Consider the following 18,431-nt stretch of genomic DNA (forward strand, 5'->3'; position numbering starts at 1 on the left):
GCTGCGAGGAACGGGACGCCCCCCGTGACTTACACAGGGGCTCCTCGGAAGAGGCAGGGAGAGCCCGGGGGGCTCCCGGCCCCGCTCCCGGGAGGGCACACGGGGGGCTCCCGGGCGGCTCCTGCCCGGACACGGTGCTGGCAGGGGGGCGGGGCCGCGCGGCTTCGTCGCGGCGCTGTGGCGTCATCGCGGCGCGACGGGAGCGGAGCTGAGCTGTGGGGACCGTGTCGTGTCCTGTCGTGTTGTGTCCTGTCGCGGCGGCCGCAGCGATGCCGGCCAAGAAGTCCTTCCGACGGCGCAGGGAGGACGAGGACGAGGAGGAGGAGGACGAGCAGCTCGCCGAGGAGGTCAGGTGGGTCGGGGGCTGGCGGGGAGCCCGGCCGGGCCCAGCGGTCGTGGGGCTGACGGGAGTGGGGACGGGTCGCCGGGTCTGCCTTAGTGCAGCAGTGCCGCGTCCGGGCGCGTCACGACACGGTGTCATGTCACCATATCGCCGTATCGTCACCGACGGCTGTGCTGTTAGAGGGTGCGTCGTGTCATATTGTGTTGAACCACTGTGTGATGTGGTCGTTGCGTCACAGCATCACGTCACACCGTTACATGGCTGTCTCACTTCATCTCTCCATCGTCTCCGGCCGCTCCAGGGTGGCAGCTCCGTTCCCAGGGGTGTCTCGTCCATCTCTTCTCATCCCCCGGGTGCTCCGGCCAGGAGAGGAGAGGGTTTGGAGCCGGACAGCCCTGGAAGCTGCACTTGGAAACACTGAGGGCCACTCTGACCCCCATGGACCCTCTGTCCCTGCTGGGCACCTGCCTCTTTGTTGACATTCACTCGTCATCCTCTTGGGCACTCACAGAGGGTCCCTTTCATCCCCGGATTCTTTCATCCCTGACAAGATCTTGTTATTTTTTATATCTGAAAAATACTTGATGGTGCACAGTTCTTGGCAGGTATTGAAAGACGTGTCATTAGGAAAAGTTTAAATGTCTGCAGAAGTTAAGGATGCCTGTCAGTTTAGAGAGAGGCACTTGGGGTTTCAGTTTACCATCAACTTTCTTCAGAGTTGATGGTAAACTGATGTGTCTTGGCTTGTTCTTCCCAAACTGACTTCTTAAAGCCTTTCAACATTTAGGTGCTTCCTTCCTTAGCTGAGGTAAGGCATCTGGAAGGGACAAATCCAGCAGATGCCTTAGTTAGGATTTTTTTTCTGATTGCTTAAATACATGGAATTTTTCAAATAAATAGAAAATACCTATTTAACCTGAAAAGTGGATGCTGATATGCAGAGGTTTAGGGCAAAGTCTGACTAGAAAATTCTGTGTCAACTGCGGAAAATCAAAATAATTAATTAAAACCAAGCCATTAAGTACTAAGTCAAATGTATTTTTTTATTCAGGTTAAAACTTGAGGAAGCCAAAGAAGTTCAGAGCCTCAGAAAGCGACCCAATGGGGTGAGGTAAGGGATGGGAAGTTGTGCTTTGTCTGAGGGTGTGATGTAACAGTGAATTTCTCTCGTCATCTGCCTCCTTCCATACAAACCATTACATGTTGGGTACTGCCAAAACCATGTTCCTGATAGAACAGTTTCCATGTTAAAGCCTGAGGGTGGAAAAGAGGGGGAGAATTAGAGAAGGATAAAGCAATGCAGTATTGTTGGTAATATGTTTCCTGCCACTGAATTCCGTTTTCTTTCCTTATCTGCATGACCAGTGCTGTAGCTCTGCTTGTGGGAGAGAAGTTGCAAGAAGAAGCAACACTTGTGGTAAGTGCTGGGCTCTTCCAACACTTAGCCCCACTTCGGGGCTAAGATGTGATGGTGTGAAGACATTGCTGTGGTCTATCCAGTGACTGTGTGAGTCTGGCCTGGGGTGAGACTGATGTCACAGCTCAGTTCCTAAATGTTTTCTGTGCTTTCATCCAGATTTTGAAGATTAGCATTAAACTAGGGGGAAGCTTCAGGGTTTCTTGTTATGTCTTGGTTTACAGGATGACCCATTTAAGATAAAATCTGGGGGAATGGTGGACATGAAGAAGCTGAAGGAAAGAGGCAAGGACAGGTGGGTGCATGTGAGCTCTGAAAATCTCTCTTTGGACTAGTGTTAAATGACAGCTGGTAATGAACTAACCAGATGTCATGTCACTTTAGAGAGTTTAATATAATGCAGTTTGGCCAGTTATTTTTACCCTAACATGTTAAATTAGTTTAAAAAAAACACCACACCTACCTCCCAAAAAAAACAAACAACAAACAAAAAACCCCCACCAAAACCTGTAAACATTGTGGTTTCCACTTAGGATTAATGAAGAGGAAGATCTGAACTTGGGAACTTCCTTCTCAGCAGAAACCAACAGGCGGGATGAAGATGCTGACATGTGAGTTGTGCTGTGTCTCTGGTGTTGAACTGGCCTGGGTAGTCCCTCACCATTTACATTTTCTGTCTTGGATTCTGAGTACTCCCAGAATATCTTGCCAGTTCTCACTGAAACTTTCCCTCACCCTTTCACTTCCTGCATGCCAGACTTGAGAAGGCTTTTTCATGGACAGAGCTGGGAGGTGCCAACCAGCCAGCTTGACATTAAATCCCAGTGGGAGCCTTCCCTGCTGGCTGTGAAAGAGCTTGGAGGATCTGATTGTTTCTTGGACAATTAATTCTTGCTGTTGATGTTAGCTGAGTTCTTTTGGAGAGATTACTCTCTTCTGTCCCAGCTTTCAGGACAGGGATGCAGCTGTGCTCAGCAGGGCTGGGATGGAGTACAGGCACAGAATTAAATGCTGTGTGTCCTTCACGTGCTGCTGTTTAGGATGAAGTACATCGAGACTGAGCTGAAGAAGAGAAAGGGAATTGTGGAGAATGAGGAGCAGAAGGTGAAGCTTAAGAACGCCGAGGACTCTCTGTACGAGCTGCCAGAGAACATCCGTGTCTCCTCTGCCAAGAAGACTGAGGAGATGCTGTCCAACCAGATGCTGAGCGGCATTCCTGAAGTGGACCTGGGAATTGAGTATGTGGTTCACAGATCTGTGGGTTGTGGCCAGAATTTCCAGGATAAGCAGCTGTTGGTTGGCAGAGCAGTGCTATGGGTGGATTACACAGCCCCAGTTTGGCTGTGGGGTGGGACTGAGAGTTGCTTTGGATTAGTGTGGTAACTAGCACAGCACAGCGACAGGGCTCAGTGCAGCTCCACTGTGTGACCTGTGGGAAAAGGCTCTTAATTTTTGTGACCTGACTCTGGCAGCTTTCTGGAGGACCCGTTTGTGCCCTGCACTGAAAGGATGAACAGAGATGGGAGCTTCCCTTTTGCCTTTGAAACGAAGCACCTGTTTCTATAGCAATGCCTCCTCTCTCCAAAAACACATGTACCATGTAACAGTACCATGGCAGTGCTGTTACTACCCCCCAAACCCATCCACTTAGCACCTCTGTGCCTGCTACCCCTTCTAACTATGAGTATTTTTTCTTTCTTTCTCTTCTAGTGCAAAAATAAAAAACATCATCTCAACTGAAGAGGCCAAGGCCAAGCTGCTGGCAGAGCAGCAGAACAAGAAGAAAGACAGTGAAACTTCCTTTGTTCCCACCAACATGGCTGTTAATTATGTGCAGCACAACAGATGTAAGTCTTATGTAGTTCTCCTGACCTGGCTGGGACAGTCTGATGCAGAGTCTGTGTGTTGGCACAAGCAGCTCCACAATTGCTTTTCCTGGGATGCTCATATAGACCACATCTGGCCTGGTCTTTTTCTTCTTCCTGTCAGCAAGAAGAGGGACTCTCATTGCTCATTCTCATGGCTGAACTTTCTGAACTCCCAGCTGGCAGCAACTCATAAATTTCAAGCTGTTTTCTTTAAGTTGTGCCTTGAGCGTGCGTTGGAAATGCCTGCCCTGTCTGGGATGATAAATGGTGGTTTATAGTGGAGAGGGTCCATGTTTTAGGCTGCCAGAGCAGAGAGGTGGCCACAGACCTTACTAGACAGGAGAAGGGAATTAATTTCCTGGAGAGCCTCTCATACCACAGCCATCTGGAGGAAAGGCAGCCTTCTGCTGTGTCATTCCATGCTCACAGGGGTGACTGGGGGTCAGGTTGGTGTGTTCTAAAGGAAGTAAAGAGTGTTTGGGCCACTTCTGATGAAATAGTGCTACTGAAATTTGCTGTACCCCATCTTGCCTGTATTGATTATCCATAGAAACCCAATTCCAAGAATGGTTGTTCTAAGCTGCTGTTGTTTCTGCTAAAGATCACTTGTAACAAATGCCATAGAAATTTGTCCATCTGCATAAGAGTGCTCCAGATAATATTCCTTACCTGATGTTTTCCTTCTCTCAGTTTATCACGAGGAGCTGAACGCACCAGTGCGAAGGAACAAAGAGGAGCCAAAGCCCCGTCCCCTGAGAGTGGGGGACACTGAGAGACCAGAACCTGAGCGTAAGTTCTGAAAGGCTGTAAGGAGATACACTGAAACTCTTCAGGGAAACAGAGAAAGGATCTGGGTCTTTTTACCTCCTCTGGATGCCCTGAGCTAGGAGGGAAATGGAGCAATCCAAGTCCAAGAGAGCTGGTTGTTTGCGCTTGGTGTGCCACTGCCAGGTCACACCTGAAGCCCCTCTGGATGGAGGATGTTTTTAGAGATGCTCGGGGGTGGAGTAGTGAAGGTCACAGCTCAAGCATGTTGGCAAAGCTGTCTGAGAAGGGTTTGGTGGAAGCCAGAACAGCAAAGGGTGTAAGGCTGGGGAGCAGTGACAGCTGAAGCAATAACCTTACATAGCAAGGGGCTGTATAAGGGAAGTGGTGGGGTTAAGACGTCTTCTGTCAAAGGACAGGGAAATAATATTTCCCTCTCTCTCTTCTGAAGGGTCTCCTCCAAATCGCAAACGTCCCCTCAATGAAAAAGCCACAGATGATTATCACTATGAGAAGTTCAAGAAGATGAACAGGCGATACTAATGAACATGGACTGAAGCCCTTTTGAGTTGTTTGGATTTTCCACTAATAAAGGATTTTGTGTCTGTGACCTGCGAGGGATTTTGAGAAGAGTCACTACCTTCACGTGCTGATGTTACTTATGAAGCTTTTCCTGTGTGATCTTGTAGTGAATCAGTTTGCAGATGATTGTGAACTCTTTGGTCAGTGAAACCTTGTATATAACTATGTTCTTATAAATAGTTTTATAATGGAAAATGAGCTTTCATGGTTGGCATTTTTTAGTGAGAAAACAAACTTGCTTTTATAGATTTTTTTCACCCTCTTAAAAAATCAGATCCTTTAAAAGCAGCAGCACTATTTGATTTATAAATGTAAAGCTCTTGGGAGCTTTATATTTAAAATATATAGCTGGTGCAGAGGCCACAGCTGGCTGCACCATGTCTTCCCTGGAGGTGCAATGTGGGTACTTGTAGTGAAGATTTGTAACTTTGAAAATAGCAAAAGTGTTTTTAAGTTATTAGAAGTGACATTTTTCCCTCTGGGATCCTTGCGGATGGTTTGTGGGTGCCAGGGTGTCCTGTCAACTCAGGAGTGGCAACACCAGGGTGAGGAGGGACAAGATCAGATTTTGCATTTTTTTCAGAAAAGGGGAAAAGTGTCTGCCAGGGTATGGATGAGTTTGTCCCAGAGCCTGGCCATAGGTGACTTAGTCCCTGAGCCTGTGCAGGCAGATCCCTTGAACAGGGAGCCTTGAGACGGGAGATTTAGATTGGATACTAGGAAAAAAAATTTAAACGTTAGGGTGGTCTTGGAATAGGTTGCTCAGGGAAGTGGTGGAGTCACCAACCCTGGATTAAGAGGTGTCTGCATCTGGGTGCTGCTGATGTGGTGTAGGGGTTACAGTGGTAGTACTGGGTTGACAATTGGACTTGACGATCTTAACACTCTATGATTCCATGACTCTAACACACGGCCACAGAGTGTAACATTTAATAACTCCACCACGCGAGGCCGCCGCGCAGCCGCTGACAGCGGCGAGTGCCCGCCCAAACATGGCGGCCGCCCCTCAGCGCTGGCCCCGCCCATTCCCGCCCAAACATGGCGGCCGCCCCTCAGCGCCGGCCCCGCCCATTCCCGCCCAAACATGGCGGCCGCCCCTCAGCGCTGGCCCCGCCCATTCCCGCCCAAACATGGCGGCCGCCCCTCAGCGCCGGCCCCGCCTCTCCCACACCCGCCATGGCGGCGACGGAAGCGGCGCCGAGGGGCGGAAGCGGCGGGGCGGTGGCGGGGCCGGGCGGGCCATGAAGCTGCGGCGGGGCGCGCTGCGGGCGGCCCTGGCGCTGCTGCTGCTCCTCCCGCCGGCCGGCGCCGTGGAGCCCATCAGCCTGGGGCTCGCCATCGCGGGCGCCGCCGCCTCCGCCCTCACCGGCTTCATCTCCTACCCGCGGCTCTACTGCTACTTCAGGGAGTGCTGCCTCCACCGGCACGACCAGCGCGCCGCCGCCGGTGCGGGGCCAGGGCGGGCTCTGAGGGGAGGTGGCGGGAGGGCGCCGCGGGGGCAGCGGCGCCGGGAGCCGGGCAGAGCCTCCCCGGGGGCCGCCGCTCCAGCCCGGCCCGGCCCTTTGCCCCCTGCCCGGGGCTGCGGCCGCCACACCGCGCGGGGTGACCCCTCGCCCACCGCTCACCGTGTGGTCTCTCCATCCAGCTCTGCAGGAGACCTTGGACAAGAGGCTGTTCGGGCAGCACCTGGTGAGCAAGGTGGTTGTGAAAGCCGTGAGGGGCTTCTTGAACAATACCAACGCCAAAAAGCCCCTGGCGCTCTCCTTGCACGGGTGGACTGGGACAGGCAAGAACTTTGTCAGTAAGATCGTCGCCGAGAGCATTTATAAAAAAGGCCTGCAGAGTAAATACGTCCATCAGTTCGTTGCAACTTTGCACTTTCCTCATGCTCACAGCATCAATCTCTACAAGGTAAGAGTGTGCTCTGCTGCCCTGGGTTATAAATGTCATGGCATGATCAGTACTACTGACCTAGGCGTTATTTTGTGCAGTAACATGTATCCTGTGCCTGTTTTGGAGTCTTCAGCACAGAACGAGGTGAATCCTTACATCCATCAGGTCTGGTTTTCCCGTGACTGTAAAGATTTTTCATGTATTTTGAGCCTCTCTTTAGGGAAGAATGATGCGGTTTAATTTTCATTCTACAGTTTGCGTAGAGAGAGTTAAGGATAAACGTGATTCACGGTTAGGTGATATGTTGGTGGGCACTGCAAAAAAACCCTAATAGTTCATGACTCTGGGGAACAACCCAGTGACCTCCAGGTGTGTCAGGCACCACGGCAAGCTGAAGTTTGATCTCTGAGGCATTGGTGTACCTTTCTGTCAGTTCTGCTGCACACTGAGCAGCTTGTTTAGTTTTCTGTGGATCCATTTCCCAGCTGTAAAGTGAAATCACAAGATATTACGTTGTCAGAGAGGTACAGATAAGTGTACTTGGAGTTGTTGTGTCACCTTGTGGGGTCAGTGCAGTTCTGTGGGCAGGGAGATATTGCGGAGGAGTAGCTCAAATGCATATTTTCTAACTTTGTTAACAGCAGAGTTTGAATGAGTACCACTGTCTTGTAGTACTGCATGTTTATATTCAGCTTGTATATATTAAAAATGGGAACAGGATGGGCTACAAACTTGATTTCTAAATGGAGGAAATAGCTATTTCCTCTTTTACAGCTTATTTTTCCCCTTCTTGTAGCTGAGCTGTTTTAAAATAAAATGGAAGCTTTTCTGCATTTGTTTTGAGGTGAATAAACTTGGGAAGCCAAGGCAGTAGGAGAAACCTATTGCTACTTATTACCAGTAGTGACTGCTACTTAACACCTGCAGTTCAGGGACTGAGTAAACAGTGAATATAAAAAAGTGATGAAAATAGTCAAGACAGATCAACCCTTTTTTTTCCCCAATTAATTCATTAATGATCTCGAATGCAACACTTAGGTGAGAGGAAAAATGCAATGCTTAAGTGAGCTTTGTTTTGTGTAGCTGTTCCTTAGTGGGACCCATCCTTTGTCCTGCTGTGCACTTTAATTTTTGCTTTATATAGGAATATCTTTCTCACAAGGAGATTTCTTGCTTGTCCCATCCTGTCTCTTGGTGCCTTTTTCAGAACCAGCATGAGACTTTGTTAAAAGTTTCACTTACAACTTTTTTGTCAAGAAGACAGAGCTATTAAAATGAAACCACTGAAATAACTCTTTCAGGGCAAAATTCAGTAAACATAAGTGCTATTTTGTGTCTTTTCAACACAAACTCATCCAGCATCTTTCATTTTCATGGCACTCAGGACCAGCTGCAGTCGTGGATCCGGGGAAATGTGAGCATCTGTCCCAGATCCCTCTTCATCTTTGATGAAATGGATAAAATGCACGCGGGACTCATTGACTCAATCAAGCCCTTCCTGGACTACTATGAGCTGTTGGATGGGGTGTCTTATAGACAGGCCATCTTCATCTTCCTCAGGTAAGAAGTGCCTTCTCAGGTTTGCAGCTCTGTGCACTCGCTCCCTTTTAAAACTACCCCCAGCTACAATCTCTGTTTTCTCTTCATTTAGCAACGCAGGAGCTGAAAAGATAACAGAGGTGGCACTGGATTTCTGGAGAAACGGGAGGACGAGGGAAGACATACAGCTCACAGACATCCAAAATGCACTGTCTGTGTCTGTCTTCAACAACAAAAACAGTGAGTAAAGCTGGGATTGCTTTTGAGAGGGTAAAGGTTACACAAAAGGGATGGACTGTACTTAGCTGCATTTTTACAGCCCTGGTTTCTACTCGATGTGGCCTCCAGTTTTTGGCTTGTGAGGAGCCACGATGCAGTTTTGGGGCCTGCAGTGAGATGAAGTGCTGGTGTGCAGCAGAGGGCTGTGATGTGCCTCTTCCACGTAGTGTTGAACTAGAGGAGCAGTAACAAGCCTCTTTTTCCCTTTGCAGGTGGGTTTTGGCACAGCACTTTGATTGATAAAAATCTCATTGACTACTTTATCCCTTTCCTGCCTCTGGAATACAAACATGTGAAAATGTGTGTCAGGGTTGAGGTTGAATCACGTGGCTACGCTGTGGATGAAGACATTTTAACCAGAATAGCCGACGAGATGACCTACTTTCCCAGAGAGGAGAGAATTTATTCAGATAAAGGATGTAAAACTGTGGATGCAAAGCTGGATTATTACTATGACTTCTAATGCTTTATTGCTACAACCTGCAAAGAAGCAAATTTAACTTAATCACAAAGTGGAGGACCCGAGACATTTCATTTTTTAAGTACTTTTTAAAAGAAGGAACACTATATTTTTTAACTGGTATGTGAATAAGCAGCAGTGCCTCTGCATTTTTATTCTGTCACCAGTCACAGCTCCTGAGCACTTCAGCCTTGTGCTGTCAAGGTAAGAAAGAACTGCTTTGGGAATTCCTGGGTCAGTGTCTGACAGGGCTGAAGACTCCTCGGATCATGAGTTGATCATCGGAACCATTTGGCAGACTGTTGGCAGGTACAGAAGGACTATGACCTAATTTTAATTGGATTTTGCTCTGATGTGGATGATCTCTAGACAATACTGAGAATTTTAATCAAAGTTCCTTTGTCTGTGAAAGGCTTCGTTGGTCCTGTGTGGGAATATGCATTAAAATGGAATATGTGTCTTTTCTCCTTCAACAGTTTGGGTCTAGTAGAAATAAGGGGGGGAGGGATTCTGGAGTTAAAAAATCTAGGCTCTTCTATCCAATATCATGTAGTGCCATTGTCTTTCTCAAAACAGTGGTATAATTTGGTCTTCTGTGTGTCAAACCAAGGATATGAAACTCTTTGTTATGAGTACTGTTCAGAGAGCAGACTTAATGTTACAAGGAAGAGAGTTAAAATCCTTGACTGCCACATCAGTGTAATTAGTTGCTATTTTTGGTTAGTTTTTATGTATAAAGTTGCCCACAGCATGCTCTCTCCCAGGGGTGCTCTCAGGAGGGAGAACAGTGTGCTCCTGGACTGGTGAGTCAGCTTCATGGAAAGGGTGTAATGTAATGGCAAACGTGTACAGATTAAATTTTAAGCCATGGAAATGGAAAAGAGGTTTCTCTTCTTCACCTATGTGTCAAATTCAGGGGCCAGTATGCAGGATTTCCTATTTTTTTTTATCTTCTCACAATACTGTGTGCCTGTGAGACAGGGGTGGAGACAACTCTGAAGGCATTTGAAAAGAAAACAAAATGTGTCAACCGGTTACTGCAAAGGGTGTCAGACTTGTTTCTGAATGTGAGCACTGCAGAGGCTTTTTTCATTCCAGTTGCTGTTCAAAATAAACTTTTCTCATCAGAAATTTATTTCTTAGCTACCTTCTGGTGTTCTTTGCATTCAGTGATCTGATGTTAATTTTGCACAAACTTGCTCCATGTTCAGGAACAGCACACTACATTCCTCAGTGCTCTGCTTGAGCACAGGTATCTCCCTTTTTGAGTTCAAAGGGCATAGATAGGAGATGTGACTCTGCTACCTGGTGACAGAGAAACAAATGGAGCTTGGAGTGGAAACTGCACTTCTGGACCATCAGTGCTAATAACACTCGTGTTTTTTTAAGAGGCAAACTTCCTAGATGTGTGTGTGCTCAATAGTATCGTAAGGATGGACTTGGAGACCAGTTAAAACCCTGCTGATCTCTTCCCACTGTGGTGCCACTGCCTGAACACTTGCAGGCTCTAATTGAAGCCACCTGGGTTTTCAGTGGCAGCATCTTGAAGCTTTTCTCTGCAAGGGGTTAAAAAAAAAGGGCCAGTAAGACTCCTGCTGTTCCAGTTCTTCTCTGAAGGGGTATGATATTTAAATTACCACTCCTAGTATTTGTCAGCAAATGAGTGCTTCAAACTCAGGCATTTATCTGTTTCTTTGACTTCCTCATTACAGCAAAAACTGGCTAATGGAAAAAAGCAGATTTAATAATGATGAACTTGTCTGGTACCCTGTCCTCAAAAGAAACAGTACAACCAAGCAGTATTGTGGCTCTTCCAGCATTAAGTACTCTTACTTCTTTGTGTGCCTTTGCAGCATCAATATGAGCATTTGACATAGATTGGTAGCCAGTATTTCATTATATCACAGCCCTAAATGACTCTGGGTAGATGGAAGCTTCCTCTGGAGGTGTAGGAATGATGTTCAAAGGGTGGAAGCTGCCTCTGTTTAATCTCTCTTCTATTCTGCAGACCTGGCCAGGAGCATCTCCATCTGGGTAAAACAAATAGGTGTGCCTGAAGTCACTCCCATATTTGATCCTTCCGATCCTATCGTTATTCCTCCCCTGTGGACTGTATGGTTTCAGAGCTAAGGTCTTCACTCTGTTTTTCTTGCTGTGACTGGGTAACTTTGGCCATTATTCTGTTTAATAGACTACTTGAAACTGGATCAGGCAACTTAAAGAAAAACATCCAACAGGGGGAAAGATGTGATGCCCAGGTATCTGTTGGCCAGGTGAGAGCAGCTCAGCAGTCACCGAGACTGAGCTCTGTTCTTACCAGAGTCCAGCACCAACAGCTGCTGCTTTAGTTCAGCCTTCTGCAGGGAACCTTCCACGGTCTCATGCTGTGCTCATGTAGAGGCCCTGGTTAGAACGCAGGGATACAGTCAGTTCTGCTCTCCTGCAGACAGGCAGCCTGGCTCTGGTTAGAATCCAGGGATACAGTGAGTTCTGCTCTCCTGCAGATAGGCAGCCAGGCCCTGGTTAGAATGCAGGGAGTTCTGCTCTCCTGCACACAGGCAGCCTGGCCCTGGTTAGAATGCAGGGATGCAGGGAGTTCTGCTCTCCTGCACACAGGCAGCCTGGCCCTGGTTAGAACACAGGGATGCAGGGAGTTCTGCTCTCCTGCAGACAGGCAGCCTGGCCCTGGTTAGAATGCAGGGATGCAGGGAGTTCTGCTCTCCTGCAGACAGGCAGCCTGGCCCTGGAGCCTGTGGTCAGACAGCGGAGCTGTCGCGTGTGCAGCACAGGGCAAAGTCCTGGTGAACAGACAGCTCATGCTTCCCATGCAGCCCCTGTAACACTTCCTTGTGCATCCCTGGAGCACAGCACGTGGTTCACAGCAGCATGAACCACTGACTCTTGTGAGGTGTGTCTGCCAGCTCTACCTCACTTGAATTGAGGTGTCACTTACACACTGGCTTCTTTTCAGTGCTCCAGAGGCTGCAGATGCTCTGGCCCATGAAGACAGGATGGAAGCCTGTAGTCCCATCATGCCTTTGCCAGCTCAAGGAGAGGGGAAGAGCCACACTGACTGACAACTTTGCAGACACAGCCAGAGGAGGAATAGTTAAACAAGCTACCTGAGGTGTGTTTGTCCTGCAGTGCCTGGCAGTGAGAGATCTGTTAATAGCCAGGAAGCAGAGCAGGCAGAGACCTTTAGGCTTTTTCATAGGTGTTTGTTTCTACCGAGCTGTATTTAACAGCTGAATTCCTTACTGTGCTGTTGGATGAGTCAACATGTTTGAATACCAACAGGCTATTTAATCTGCTTATCCATTGTCATAAACACCTTTTTAAGAATAAAGGAAGCCTAACAGATATGTGCAGTGCAGCTGGTTGCAAACTGCATAAACAAGTACTTTCCTATAGCTGAAAATCATGAAACCAAGAGAGAAAAGTAACTTAGGATTTATTCAACTGCAGTACAGTAGTTAGTGTTTTGACATGGCACAAGTATTTTATGGAGTAAGTGAAACTGGATGCAGCACATACAACTAGGAGTAAGTCAGTTAACAGGCAAAACATCACACTGGGAAGTGACAGTCCAATGTCCCAAGGTTAATGGCCCGCTAGTTTGGCTCTGGAGATTGCATCAGTGGGAACAGGTTGCCAGCAGTCCACAAACTCAATGTGGGCTTGTAAAAGGCAATTGACACTTTTCATTTAGGGCTTAACATAAATGCTAAGCTCTCTGCTGTGATTTGAATGAACACAATTGCAATGAGACCTGTAATTTTGCACCACCTCTTAAAGGAAGTTTAAGTACAAGTGAGGGAGTAGATGCTGCAGCACAAAAATAGCCCAATCCCTTGTACCAATTTAAAATCCACAGTACAATCAACCAAGTGAAAGGCACTTCTGTCTTGCACTACACTCTTTGATCCATAAATGATGGGTGATGGAGTTAAAGCTTGCAACAGAGTTTTAAACCCCAGCCTTCCCAGTGGGTGAAGGTTAAATTGATCTTTCCCAGCTTCTTAACTCATCACTCACCCTTTCACAAAGGCATTCTTTAATGTCAAAAGCTACTATAAAACATACTTAACTAGTGAGGTAGGGGACTGTTGTTTAGACTTCAGCATAAAAATACACTATGAAAAATAATTTCTTCCATCAAACTGTCTTCCAAGTAAGGTGAGAGTAGCATTACCTACACCTCAACCAGTGGGTGCAGCTCAGAGGGACTGCTAAAGATGTTACAGATTCAGCCCAGGAGCCAATGTGCAGATTAACCTGGCAAGCTGTAACAGTCAAATCCTCATGAGAGATTTTTCTGATTAAGAACAGGAGACTGGCCTAGTATGTTGTAACAGATCCCTCAGATGGGTCCCTCTGCTTAGGAAGACCTGGAGTCACAAATTCACTTAGATCCCTTAATGAATATAAAGTTTTTCTAATAATTTCTTTCTCCCCAAAGAAACATGGGGCAATTACTTCCCTTCCCCACACCCTCTATTATTTAATAACAGATTTGCTGGAGCTCATTATGACTCATTATTTCTGTAGCAGGATATTTGGGATAATGCCACAGCTCAGCCTCTACCTGTATTCGTGCCCTTCTATCCCTGAAATGCTTGTTTGTAGAAGCCACAACAGCATCAATCTACTGGAAGGACAGGAAGACTTCCACGATATCATCTTCTTAGTGCAACGAGGAGTTCACCCTTGCAGACATGATCATAGTCCTGAACACATCACACATCCCTCCATTTCACTATGAACATGAACAGGACCAGGTACATGGAAGGGAGAATTTCTCTGTTCTCCTTTGCTCTAGTCTAGTTTTTGTGGAAAAAGGAATTAATAATCCCAGCACTTGGAAGAATAAAGCAGGAGAGACTCTATCCAGTGCAGGGTGTGTGTCACACTCAGAAATTCTCTACAGATTAAAAGAAAACTAAAGGGGTAATATTTGGATTGTTCAGAGATGAACAGTGGTTCAAGGCCAGGTTGGATGGGGCTTTGAGTGACCTGATCTAGTGGAAGGTGTCCTTGCCCATAGCAGAGAGTGGAACAAGATAATCTCTAAGGACCCTTTCAACCCAAACAATTCTATGATTCTAAGTTAAAAAAAAACCAAAACCAAAAACACACAAAAAAGCTACAAAGCCCACAGAGCTCACTCTGGTATTTTCACCATACTCCCTGCAACAGTAAAAAAGCGGAAGTGCAAATACACAGATTTCCAAAAGCTCTGAAAGTGCTTTTGGAAACTTGAAGGGAGGGGAAATCAACCCCTGGCTCTCGTATCTCCCATCACAAGGTCTTCATGAATATCCAGCTTGGCCTGTACAGTCTTGCAGCCTTTATCAGAGTAGATTTTCTGCTCCTTGGGGAAGTATGTCATCTCATCAGCCACTGCCTGAACAACGTCCTCATCCACGGCGTAGCCCCGGGCGGCCATCTCAGCCCTGACACACATCTTCACGTGCCTGTGCTCCAGGGGCAGGAAGGGCACAAAGTAGTCAACGAGGTTCCTGTCGATGATGCTGCTGTGCCACAGTCCACCTGGAAGAGTTGGGAAATGAAAATAATCACAGGTAGGAGTTTCTCTAAACTCGATCCCGCCTTTAGCAGGATCCGCAGGCCTGGCTGAATTCATAAAGCACTTTTGTCTCAGCCACTGAGGAATGAATTGCCCGTTTTTCAGGGCAAAGTGACTTACTATTCTTGTTGTTGAAGACTCCTAGAGATAGCAAGGGCTCCAGGTCTTTCAGCTGAATATCCTCCCTGCGCTTTCCACTTGTCCAGAAGTCAAGAGCTGCTTTATTAATTAAGTCACCACCTGCATTGCTGGTCATAAAAGAAAAATGTACAGTGCTGAAACACAGACACAGCTGAACCAGAATTTCTTTTGCAGCCAACTACTTGTATTGCTAATCTTGATATCAAACAAATCACAAAAACAGAATCCTACACTCCAAAATTCAGGGCAAGTCTCCAGTTCTTTAAACAGCCATCAGTGCCTGTCTTTGCACAGAGGGCCTTCAGAGTGGTTCCCTCTGCTATGCTTTGAATGAGGTCCCTTGGGAATATCATTACCATCTTAAACAAACACTTAATTCAGTATCTCAAAAGGACAGAAAGAGGTGCCACCGACCTGAGGAAGATGAAGATGGCTTTCCTGTAGGACACTCCATCCACCTCCTCATAATAGTCCAGGAATGGCTTGATGGCATCAATGACACCTGGATGCATTTTGTCCATCTCATCAAAAATGAAGACAGAGGAGGGGCAGGCACTGACATTGCCCCGAATCCAGTTCTGCAGCTGTTCCTGGAACAAGAGGTTGAAAACCACTGAAAAACGAGGGTTTTTTCTGGCTGTACTGCAAGATTCTTGCATGTGACAGGTTCTGGGGACACCCTGTCAAATGTAAGCATCCCACACTCACTGGTTGTACTTTTTCCCAAAGAAAGGACCATAATCTCTGGGACTGATCCCTTTGACGTGTCACACTGAATTTAAATGTGAACTCTTTTCTTGCTGACAGAAGAAAAAGACTTCCTAATTTCTTCTGCTTTGTGTAGGGCTAAGATATGAAAACGGGGCTGAGATGGAAAGTATTAGAGAAATCTTTTTGTTTGTTTTAAAAAAGTCAGTTTCATCTTTCATACGGAAAGAACATCTATCAGTACATCAGTTCTGGGTTCCTTCAAACACTAAAACATGAAGATAAGAATTCTCCAATGACAAGGAATGAAGTCCCTTGGAAAACCTCTGATGCAGGCTGCACTTTCTCACTGCACAGTGTGTGGTGGGTTGCCCCAGCCAGGCACCCCAGCAGGATGGGAGAGAGAGAACAAAGAATAAAAGTGAGAAAACCACTGGGTCAAGATAAAGACAATTTGATAGGTGATGGAAAGAGGAAAAAACTAAGCAAAGGGAATCACTCATCCTCCTGACACATGAAGACCAATGCCCAGCCAGAGTTAGAGCTGGGCACCCTTGGAAGCCAATGATAACCCACTTTTTCTTTCTTCTACCCCAGTTTTTATTGCTGAGCATGACAGGATATGGTATGGAACATTCCTCTGGCTAGCTGGGGTCAGCTGTCTAGGCTGTGTCCCCTCCCAATCTCTTGTCCACTCCAGGCTGCTTGATATGAGTGGAAAACCAGCATCTTTGAGGCTGTGCAAGCACATTTATGTTACAGCCAAAGCACTGCTGCATTATCAACGCTGCTTTAGCCATAAATGCAGAATATGGCCCTGCAGGGGCTAGAGAGAAGGTTCATTCCATTCCAGCCAGGATATTCAGTTGAGATGCTGGGACTCTCCTAGCATTGAGCACAGGAATCAGTAGATGGCATCGGTGAGAGGACGGCGCTAGGAAATTATCTCACATTCGATTCCCCGGCTTTTTGGTGCCTTTTCCTCTTACTTTCTGCATGAACTTCCCCCTCCGTCTCTCCTGAGCGCCAGCTTTGGAACACCCAGCTGCACCCCCCCAGCTGCCAGGGATCTGGGCTGGGGGGATGTGCAGGACAACCCCCTCTACCAGGGCCCCTCCTCACCTTGTAGAGCTTGACCTGGTCGTGGTGGGGGAAGTGCAGGGTGGCCAGGAAGAGATGGACGAACTTGCTGCGCAGTCCCGCGGGGTGGACGTGCTCCGCCAGGATCTGGCTGAGGAAGTTCTTGCCGGTGCCGGCCCAGCCGTGCAGCGACAGCATCAGCGGCTTCTTGGGGCTCGGGTTGTTGCTGAAGCCCAGCACCGCCTTCAGCACCACGTCCTTGGCCAGGTGCTGCCCGAAGAGCCTGCTGTCCAGCTGCGCCTTCAGCGCTGCGGGGGGAGAGGGACAGCTCAGCACCGCCGGTCACCGCACACGCACCGGGAGCGGTGACCGGCCGAGCGCGGGGCACCCCCCCAGCCCACTCCGTACCGGTGGCGTTGAGGCGCTGCCCGTCGCGGGGGCAGCACTCCACGTAGCTGCAGTAGAACCTGGGGTGCGACAGGTACCCGGTGAGGGCGGAGGCCACGCCGATGGCCAGGCCCACGGTGAGCGGCTCCAGCGCCGCCAGCCCCGGCAGCAGCACCCACAGCAGCGGCACCGACGGCGCCATGGCGGCCCCGCGCGCGCGGCCCGCCGCCCACTGCGCCTGCGCGCCCGCCCAGCCCCGCCCCGCGCGGCGGCCCCGCCGCCATCTTTGAGACGGGCAAGGCCGCCCTCACAGAGTGCCGGGACCCCAACATCCCAGAATCCCGGAATCCCTTCTGGTGGAAGGTGTCCCTGCCCGTGGCAGAGGGTGGAACTAGATGATCTTTAAGCACCCTTTCAATCCCAGAATCAGTCAGGCTGGAAAAGGACCACAGCGGGTCATCTTGTTGCAAAATCATGGCTCCATCTCTCCGCACCCCCCTTTAGATGTTTATACACTTGATGAGGTCCATCAATGGCATTCACTGCCCTGCTGGTGGCATCAGCAGGCTGATGGAGAAGTGGACTCTGTGAACTTAAAAGGGTTTTTCCAACCTAAATGCATCTGTGATTCTGTGGTCTGGAATATCCCTTGGTCCAGTTTGGGTCAGCTGTCCTGGCTGCGTCCCTTCCCAGCTTCTTGTGCCCCTCCATCCTCCTCGCTGGCAGGGCAGCACGAGGAGCTGCCACGTCCTTGACTTGGTATAAACACCACTCAGCAACAACTAAAACCCTCACTGTGCTATCAATATAATTCCCATAGTCTATCCAAAACACAACACTGCACCATCTACTAGGAAGGAAATTAACTCTATCCCAGACAAAACCAGCACAGTTTACGCCAACATAAACCAAAACACCAGCAAGGAAAATGCTGTGAGAAGCAGGGTACGTGACCACTTGTGAAATAAGATATATTAGGTTAATACAGCCCCCGCCTTCTAGAGACACTGTGGGTGGTAATTCTTGTCTCTGCACAACCCCCTCAAAAGAAGCTCTCACCACCCTGGGAAGGAACCACTTGGCTCAGGGAGCCCTTGCCACTGCCTTACCTGTGTAGTTCAGAGTGTTGTTCCTATTGCAGCACTCCTGGAAACGGCACTTGAGCCAGGAGTCAGAGGAGAGGAGGTGCCAAGCCACCGCAGCGCCCCCCACAACGACTGAAACGCTGAGAGGGTCAAAAGCCGGCGTCAGAGTGGGCACGAGAGTAAAGATCAGAGCAGCGTTCAGAAGCTTCATGGTGGGAAGTGAGCGCCAGCCCGGCTCAGCAGGAAAGGAAAGCAAAACAGAAACTGCAGAAAAACTTCCTGGAGCGTGGAGCCCGG

The 18,431-nt window shown here is 48.3% G+C and overlaps 3 protein-coding genes across 4 annotated transcripts; 2 read left to right on the forward strand and 1 right to left on the reverse strand.

Annotated features, from left to right (window-relative positions):
* Positions 1-203: 203 nt before the first annotated feature.
* C20H9orf78 (chromosome 20 C9orf78 homolog) lies at positions 204-5,170 on the forward strand. Its single transcript, XM_064676942.1, has 9 exons — positions 204-352; positions 1,395-1,454; positions 1,709-1,760; positions 1,985-2,055; positions 2,294-2,371; positions 2,801-2,998; positions 3,471-3,607; positions 4,319-4,417; positions 4,845-5,170. The coding sequence occupies exons 1-9, from the start codon at positions 270-272 to the stop codon at positions 4,934-4,936; spliced, it is 870 nt and encodes a 289-aa protein (XP_064533012.1). The 5' UTR covers positions 204-269; the 3' UTR covers positions 4,937-5,170.
* Positions 5,171-6,190: 1,020 nt separating this feature from the next.
* LOC135425062 (torsin-1A-like) lies at positions 6,191-10,281 on the forward strand. Its single transcript, XM_064676941.1, has 5 exons — positions 6,191-6,421; positions 6,621-6,886; positions 8,253-8,428; positions 8,520-8,647; positions 8,899-10,281. The coding sequence occupies exons 1-5, from the start codon at positions 6,217-6,219 to the stop codon at positions 9,147-9,149; spliced, it is 1,026 nt and encodes a 341-aa protein (XP_064533011.1). The 5' UTR covers positions 6,191-6,216; the 3' UTR covers positions 9,150-10,281.
* Positions 10,282-14,290: 4,009 nt separating this feature from the next.
* Positions 14,291-18,426, reverse strand: LOC135425051 (torsin-1B-like). 2 transcript variants are annotated; one of them, XM_064676895.1, is made up of 5 exons: positions 18,159-18,426; positions 16,705-16,970; positions 15,289-15,464; positions 14,854-14,981; positions 14,291-14,696 (listed from the first exon to the last, which is right to left on the reverse strand). In XM_064676895.1, the coding sequence occupies exons 1-5, from the start codon at positions 18,343-18,345 to the stop codon at positions 14,419-14,421; spliced, it is 1,035 nt and encodes a 344-aa protein (XP_064532965.1). In that variant the 5' UTR covers positions 18,346-18,426; the 3' UTR covers positions 14,291-14,418. The 2 variants fall into 2 exon arrangements, with proteins under 2 accessions (XP_064532965.1, XP_064532966.1); XM_064676896.1 differs by lacking the exon at positions 18,159-18,426 and adding an exon at positions 17,071-17,275.
* Positions 18,427-18,431: the final 5 nt, after the last annotated feature.

Source organism: Pseudopipra pipra, chromosome 20 (assembly GCF_036250125.1).
Source record: "Pseudopipra pipra isolate bDixPip1 chromosome 20, bDixPip1.hap1, whole genome shotgun sequence".
Taxonomy (NCBI): Eukaryota; Metazoa; Chordata; class Aves; order Passeriformes; family Pipridae; genus Pseudopipra; species Pseudopipra pipra.